The sequence below is a fragment of the Rhinoraja longicauda genome, chromosome 14 (genome assembly GCF_053455715.1).
Source record: "Rhinoraja longicauda isolate Sanriku21f chromosome 14, sRhiLon1.1, whole genome shotgun sequence".
NCBI classification, from domain to species: domain Eukaryota; kingdom Metazoa; phylum Chordata; class Chondrichthyes; order Rajiformes; family Arhynchobatidae; genus Rhinoraja; species Rhinoraja longicauda.
The window spans coordinates 24,581,097-24,589,104 of NC_135966.1; the positions used below are offsets into that span (position 1 = coordinate 24,581,097).

Sequence of the window (8,008 nt, forward strand, 5' to 3'; positions counted from 1 at the left end):
GCTTTTAATAAATATTATTTCACTGAAATCCTGCAGCTAATGCAAAACTGATATTCAATACTAATCAAGTAACATCCATTTTAAATGCATGTGACTCTTTTTTAATCTTGCATAGTTCATTACTGTGACGACGTTCAAATTATTGGATTCTAATTTGGATTTCTGTTTTTCAATTGCTTTTACTGGAGAAGGTTCAGAGCAGGGCAACGAGGTTAATTTTGTGCCTCATCATTCATAAATTGAAAAGCGGATAACCTGACTTCATTTTGACGTTTTGTGAAGTGTCAGGTTATCCCCCAAGAATTACAAATAATGTAAATACAAGCAGAATAAGAGATGTTTGGGCTGGTAATGAGGCATTGGAAGTAACATGTAAGATTGCAACATGTGAGGCTCGGCGATCGTTTCGCTGAACACCTCCGCTAACCAAGCACAGGCTGGGTGATTGTTTCGTTTAACGCCTCCGCTCAGTCCACCTTAACCTACCTGATCTCCCAGTTGCTCAGCACTTTAACTCCCCCTCCCAGTCCCAATCTGACCTTTCTGTCCTGGGCCTCTTCCATTGTCAGAGTGAGGCCCAGCGCAAATTAGAGGAACAGCACCTCATATTTCGCTTGGGTAGCTTACATCCCAGCGGGATGGACATTGACCTCTAACTTCAAATAGCTCTTGCTTTCCCTCTCTCTCCATCCCCTCCCCCTTCGAAATTCTTCCACTAATCTTACTGTCTCTGACTACATTCTATCTCTGTTCCTCCCACTCCCCTGACATCAGTCTGAAGAAAGGTTTTGAACCGAAATGTCACCCATTCCTTCTCTTCAGTGATGCTGCCTTTCCCGCTGAGTTACTCCAGCATGTGTGCCTACTTTCGATTTAAACCAGCATCTGCAGTTCTCCCCTACACGTGTACGATTGATTGGTGACTTGGCCTGTGGTCATGTAATTAGTGGTTTTAAAATATCAAACTTCAGATTAGACTCAGAAGTGCAGGAAATTATTTCCTTTACATGAAAGCATGAAAAGTTAGTTTATGACTTCAGAAATTACCATAAGATGATGTTCTGTGTTTAAGTCTTCTTAATATACCATTCCCTTCTCCAAGGTGTTATTAAAGAGAGAACTGCTCTTTGGCAGTAATCAACGTGGAAGCATTAAATTCTGCTGAACACACTCATAAAGCAGAGAGGATTTGATGGAAGAGGAATCAAGGCTGATGGAGGTTCTAACATGGTTGACAAGGATTATGCTGCTTAACCAAAATTATCATGTTCTAAAAGAACCAGAAATGTTTTGGACTACAATTGTTTTGACAGGAAATGAATAGGTCGGTCAGATCTCCATTTTGGCAGTTGACTCTTCTGACTGCATATTTGCGAGTATGCTATGAGAAGATAACAGGATAGTGGAAACAACAAGAAGAGTTGCTGGTTAAATTCCACAATCTAATCTGTTATTGAACTATGCCACAGGTCCATTTCATGCCTGAATAGAAAAGGAGGATTTGTTCTTTTACAGGATTAATTAATGACACTTTGTGCAAGTTTTATCGATTTCTGTATGTAATTGTAATATTTTCTTTCCATAGGTGATAAACCTGTTTACCAAGTGAAGTATGAAAATGAAAATGAAGGTGGTTATGATTTCTACGATATTGTTGTCATTGCAACTCCTTTGCATCATGAAACAACAAATATCACCTTCAATGGTTTCACATCACCAATCACACCATTCCCAGGTCACTACCAACATATGATTGTTTCTGTAGTTCATGGTTACCTTAATTCCTCGTATTTTGGGTTCTTAGATCCCAAACTCTTCCCATTTGCAGTAATTCTGACGGTAGAAAGTCCAAAGCTCTTTATGTTTAGCATGGGGAGTATTTGCCCAGTGAATGTCACTGCTAATTACAAAAGAAAACAACCTCAGGAAGCAGCAGTATGGAAGGTCTTCTCCCCCAAACCTCTCTCCAGAGAACAACTAAAGACGATCTTTCGCTCCTACTACTCTGTGCAGGTCACTGATTGGCTGGCCTATCCTCAATACAACTCTGCTAAAGGAATCCCTCCCATAGTTCTCCATGACAACCTGTACTACCTGAACGGTATAGAGTGGACTGCAAGTGCCATGGAAATGAGTGCCATTGCTGCCAAAAACATAGCTTTGTTGGCATACAATCGGTGGAACCAACATCTGGATATGATTGATCAGAAAGATTTGGTACATAAAATCAAAACTGAACTGTGAACAAGGGCACAGGTAATTTAAAGCTGAACGAACAAACATTTCTTGTTGTACTTGAACCTGTGAATTTCTGTGTAGAGTACAACAGATTCAATTTTGTTAAATCTAATGGTAATTTAATACAGAATTAAACCCTGTTCTTAATTGCTAATCAAATGAATGGATTTAAGTCATGATTTTTTTTGGGAAGAAGAAAGTTGTGTCTTGGGTTTGAATTTTGCATTTCACAAAAGTCTAAAACTTGTGTTTTGACAAGGGAAAGACAATGAAAAGCAATTAGATGAGCAATGATATGAACAGCCAGCTTGACTACCTCTGAGTAATCAAATTTATTTGCCATCAGCTTTGATGCAATTTTTAATTCACCTTAATGTACAAAGCAATATTGCAATAACACCTGTAAAAACACATGTGGCCCACTGTATTGTGTGTGCATTTAAACTGAAATATTAGTTGCACTGTTTTACATGGTGGAGACCTTGGAGCACACCTCTGAGATGTTAACATATTACTGTGGTATTTGGATTAAGATTTCAACAAATTAAAATCACAACAAATGTAGTGGAATGTGGCAAAAGCACAATTTGCAACTGCAGTAAATGGTAATCAGTTTATCCAGGCCTTTAATGGTGGTGTTCTAGTCTTTGAGTCAGGTTTTTAAGTATAAGCACCACCCCAGTGTCAGGATCACTGATATCTATCCGCGATTTAGTGCATCATTAAGGAAGTGCAAAACTACTGAAGATGCAATTTCAGATGATGCACTTATGACACTGTTTTGAAGAGGGGTAGTGGACCTCTTTCGGTAGTCCTAGCATATCGTCATTTCTCGTGAAGCAGATTCTCCCATTGTGAAATGTGGTCAGTACACTGGAAACTAAACTGTTTCATTGGTTGTAAAATGCTTTGAGATGTCGTAAACTCAAGAACTTTGCTGTAGATAAAATGCAAATGCTGTTTTTATTTTTATGCTTATATTTTGCAAACAATGCTACTTTATTGTATCTGATTTATTAACATAAGGTGTGAAGGAATTTAATATAGTAGGGATGGGGAATGCTCTATAGTTAAGTGACAGGAGAGAGGTCATTAAAGTTTTGAACCATTAATATTTGTTGTTACACCGCCTGGATCAACAACAATTAGTGCAATGTTGGACTGGACTTGGTTGCAAGCATTCAGTGGAATTTGAATCCTTATGCCAGTTAATGTTTCATTTGCCCCTCCTTGTTAAACTGCTTGTGCTACCATGAATAAATCATTGTATTCTAACACTTTCCCCATGGGAGGAATAGAGAATCATTACAACAGTCCTGTCTTTGCTGGGCTCTCAGAGCGTAATGGGTCACGCCCATTGGATCTAAGTCAGCTTTCAGGAGTTAACCAAACCCCCCACATATTTCTCTGTCCCCTACTCTTTTTCATAGGCCTATCACCTCCGCACTGATTCTCCTGCCACACACCCAACTAGGGGTAATTTGCAGTAGTCAGCATGTATTTGAGATGTTGGAGGAAACTGAACTATCTGGGCATAACCCACATGGCTACAGGGAGAACTTGAAAACGCTGCAGACAGTGCAGAAGGTTGGGATCACTACATTATGTGCCACCCCTCCCCTCCTCAATGTGAGCGGCCTGATGCCAGTGCAAGGTGCAGATAGGTTTGAGACAGGAATGGCACTGTGAGGTGTTAAAGTGTGTCAAGCAAAATTGCTGAAAGAAATAAGAAGCACAGGAAAAATGTTTTAGGCTCTACTTAGACCAGGGCAGTCAAATGTTTTCGTTGAAACTGCATTAAATGAAGAGCTTTACATTTTTTTTCAGGAAAGGGGAAGAAGAGAGTTCTTCCCGAGAGAACATAGGAAATTACAGCACAGGAACCTGCCCTTCAGTCCACAGTGTCTGTGCTGAACATGATGCCAAGATAAACTAATCTCATCTGCCTGCACATGATCTATATCCCTCCATTACCTGCATATCTGTGTGCCTAATAAAAGCCTCTTAAATGATACCTTCATCACCACCCCCGGCAGCGTATTACCCTGACATACACCCATTACCCTGTGTAAAAATAAAACCTCACCCCGCACATGTCACCACACTTTCCAGAACATGTACCTGTATACTCATCAATATTTTACATTTGCAACTGGGACTCCAGCAATTGTTCTACCTTTGAATTAGCCTTCTTGACTTGATTACAAATTCCAAATGCATCATAAGGTCAGATTAAAAAAATCGAAGCAATTTTACGTCAAAATGCTCATTAATTTAATGTTGTTGATATACAAATGCATTCAGATACACCGGACATTATGCTACCATATTTCTCTAATTTTAGGCTGTTGAAGGTTGGGATATTTTAATATTCCATTATAAAGTTGGGATGTGAACAGAGTACCCACTGTACACAATAACGTTGTAATGAGAAGTGGAAGGCAGGAAAAGACTGGGCTAGAAAAAGACATTCCACAAAACGTGGGAAATATTTTACACTAGTCCTGTAGCTGTGTTAACAAATTGTAGGTAATAATTCTATGACACATTACAATAAGTTACATTCTTTAGATGTGTGAATGAACCCAAAATATTTTAATGAAATTTCTGATATTCAAAATAAATTGTTGCAATAGATGTAAAGCTAAGATTGATAATAAGTAGGATTCTATTTTATGTTAACGGAAAGACATCTGGATACCTCAGAAGTCTTTCCAGGTGAGGCAGAGGTTCACCTGCACCTCCTCCAACCTCATCTATTGTATCCGCTGTTCCAGATGTCAACTTCTCTACATCGGCGAGACCAAGCGCAGGCTCGGCGATCGTTTTGCTGAACATCTCCGCTCAGTCCGACTCAACCAACCTGGTTTCCCAGTGGCTCAGCACTTCAACTCCCCCTCCCATTCCCAATCGGACCTTTCTGTCCTGGGCCTCCTCCATTGTCAGAGTGAGGCCCAGCGCAAATTGGAGGAACAGCACCTCATATTTCGCTTGGGCAGTTTACACCCCAGCGGTATGAACATTGACTTCTCTAACTTCAGATAGTCCCTGCTTCTCCTCTCTATCCCCTTCCCCATCCCAGATCTCCCACTAATCTTCCTGTCTCCGACTACATCCCATCTTTGTCCCGTCCCCTCCCCTGACATCAGTCTGAAGAAGGGTCTCGATCCGAAACGTCACCCATTCCTTCTCTCCCGAGATGCTGCCTGACCCGCTGAGTTACTCCAGCATTTTGTGTCTACCTCAGAAGTTTATTTTTTATCTCCACAATTTTTTTTTAAGAGCTGCACAATATTCCTTTGTGTGTGCCTGTGGGAGTTTTTTTGCAATCGTATTTCAGTCTGTGAATGTTTCCAAATCTGAGGTTCAGAGTGTTGCTATATCAAGGAAAATTGAGGTTTCTCTTTGAAGGGTTTGCTTTGTGTATTCACAAACTAAGATTCAAATAAAGCTTAATGATCACAGAGAACATAATGACAATATTATTTTATGTTTGCTCATAATAGTAAATTGATTGCCAATAGTGAAAAAGTGATCTGGCCGAAGTATTACTTGACATTTTTTATTGAACAATAGACAATAGACAATAGGTGCAGGAGTAGGCCATTCAGCCCTTCGAGCCAGCACCGCCATTCAATGCGATCATGGCTGATCACTCTCAATCAGTACCCCGTTCCTGCCTTCTCCCCATACCCCCTCTCTCCGCTATCCTTAAGAGCTCTATCCAGCTCTCTCTTGAAAGCATCCAACGAACTGGCCTCCACTGCCTTCTGAGGCAGAGAATTCCACACCTTCACCACTCTCTGACTGAAAAAGTTCTTCCTCATCTCCGTTCTAAATGGCCTACCCCTTATTCTTAAACTGTGGCCCCTTGTTCTGGACTCCCCCAACATTGGGAACATGTTTCCTGCCTCTAATGTGTCCAATCCCCTAATTATCTTATATGTTTCAATAAGATCCCCCCTCATCCTTCTAAATTCCAGTGTATACAAGCCCAATCGCTCCAGCCTTTCAACATACGACAGTCCCGCCATTCCGGGAATTAACCTAGTGAACCTACGCTGCCCGCCCTCCATAGCAAGAATATCCTTCCTCAAATTTGTGTTTTTATTTTGCATTTGGATTTGCATATTTTTTTTCTCGTACAAATTCATGATAAACACTGCCACGTAACATTTGTACTTGTGCACATCTGAGGCAGTGTCAGAATAAACTCGTATCATCAGTCTTATTTCAGAAATTAGAAAGATTCAATAATGAACATGTTATTCAGAAGGAGAGACACCCCGGATAGGAATAACCATCCTGTAAGAATTAGTTTATATCCACCTCCTACATGGGGGTGTCTTTAAAAAAAAATCCTCTCAGATTTTTAATGTTATGTAATTTGAAATCCATCTGTCTAGTGTATTAGTGAAAACAATGAAATTTGCCTCTGACTTAAGTACCTCTGCACAGAATTTCCATCAGTGGGTTTAGTTTCCATTTTGTAAAAGGCATTTGGTTTATTTTTAACACCACTGGATTATGAATGCCTTCATGACAGATCCTGAGCTATGGATCCATATGAGGATGCTTATGGGTTAAGATCTGAGAAAACAAACATGGGTGTGGTAATGGGCCTGGGTTCAGTCTGAAGAAGGGTCTTAACCTGAAACGTCACCATTCCTTCTCTCCATAGATGCTGCCGGGCCCGCTGAGTTACTCCAGCATTTTGTGTCTACCTGAGGATGCCTATGTTGGTTCCTTTGAAGAACAACAGAGTAGAAATGAACACCTAGTTGTAGTTATCACTTCCTCTCCAGTGCAGGGATACGAACGGCCTTACCATAGAGGAAAAGCTTAACTAATGTTAAACATATGAAGGAGATGCAAGTGACTGCAGATGCTGTAATTCAGAGCAAGAACACACTGCTGGAGGAACACAGTGGATCATGCAGCATCCGTGTAGTCAAAGGAATAGTCAAGCCCTGCATCAGCAGTCCTACGGGTATATCCTAATGCAGGATCTCAATCTGCCTGATCTGTTGAGTTCCTCCAGGATTTTTTTTTGTTGCATTAAACATCATTTGCCAAGCCTCTAGAAATCTTACAGGAATAATAGTATTCATAGAATGTTTATTAATGTCTCAGTTCAACAATAGTATGCTGTAATTAGATTGGGTTTCTCCTGGTTATCTTTCTGTTTAAATTAACCAGAAATCTTAATTGAATTCAGCAGATGATTTATGACAAAATGCACTAGCTTTACCTTTGTTTCAAAGCGAAAAGGTTCGTGCCTTCAATATCCAGTTATTTTTAATTTCTGGGTGTATATTGAAATTAAACTTGGAATATGTCTGTGTTGCTTCCGCCCATATATCCATCTACCATCAGCATGTTCTATTTCAAAATTAAAGATGTGAATAAATGCTGTTAGTTTGCTCATTTTTCTTCTATTCAGTTTCTCCAAACTATTACAGAAAGATTTGAAAGAAAAATAGGAATGCATTTGTCACAAGGACACTGATGCTCTTTAACCAGTGTAGGAAACAGGAGCTGGAAAATGACTGTGGAGCCAACTCCAAAATTTGATACAACTGTGGCTGATCAGACTGTTAGCCACAACATCACTTATCTGCCTCATTTCTTTGCTTCTTGATTTATCGTCTGATACAAACTCTCAAGCGTCAAGAGTGTTAATTGTCATATGTATTGACAAGGGAACAAAAACATTCTTAAGGGCCTGTTCCAGTTACGCGATTTTTAAGGCGACTGCCGGCGACTGTCA

At 40.1% G+C, this 8,008-nt stretch overlaps 1 protein-coding gene across 3 annotated transcripts in view; it reads left to right on the plus strand.

Moving 5' to 3' along the window:
• The window catches only part of pcyox1l (prenylcysteine oxidase 1 like), a 29,944-nt gene extending 22,307 nt beyond the window's left edge, over positions 1 to 7,637 (plus strand). Inside the window, exons 6-7 of one of the 3 annotated variants that reach the window (XM_078411590.1) lie at positions 1,586 to 2,256; positions 4,066 to 7,637. In XM_078411590.1, the coding sequence (XP_078267716.1) occupies positions 1,586 to 2,244 (659 nt within the window). In that variant the 3' untranslated portion in view covers positions 2,245 to 2,256; positions 4,066 to 7,637. Of the gene's footprint in view, positions 1 to 1,585 lie in introns of all 3 variants that reach the window. The other 2 variants (XM_078411592.1, XM_078411589.1) reach the window with 2 other exon arrangements.
• Positions 7,638 to 8,008: the final 371 nt, after the last annotated feature.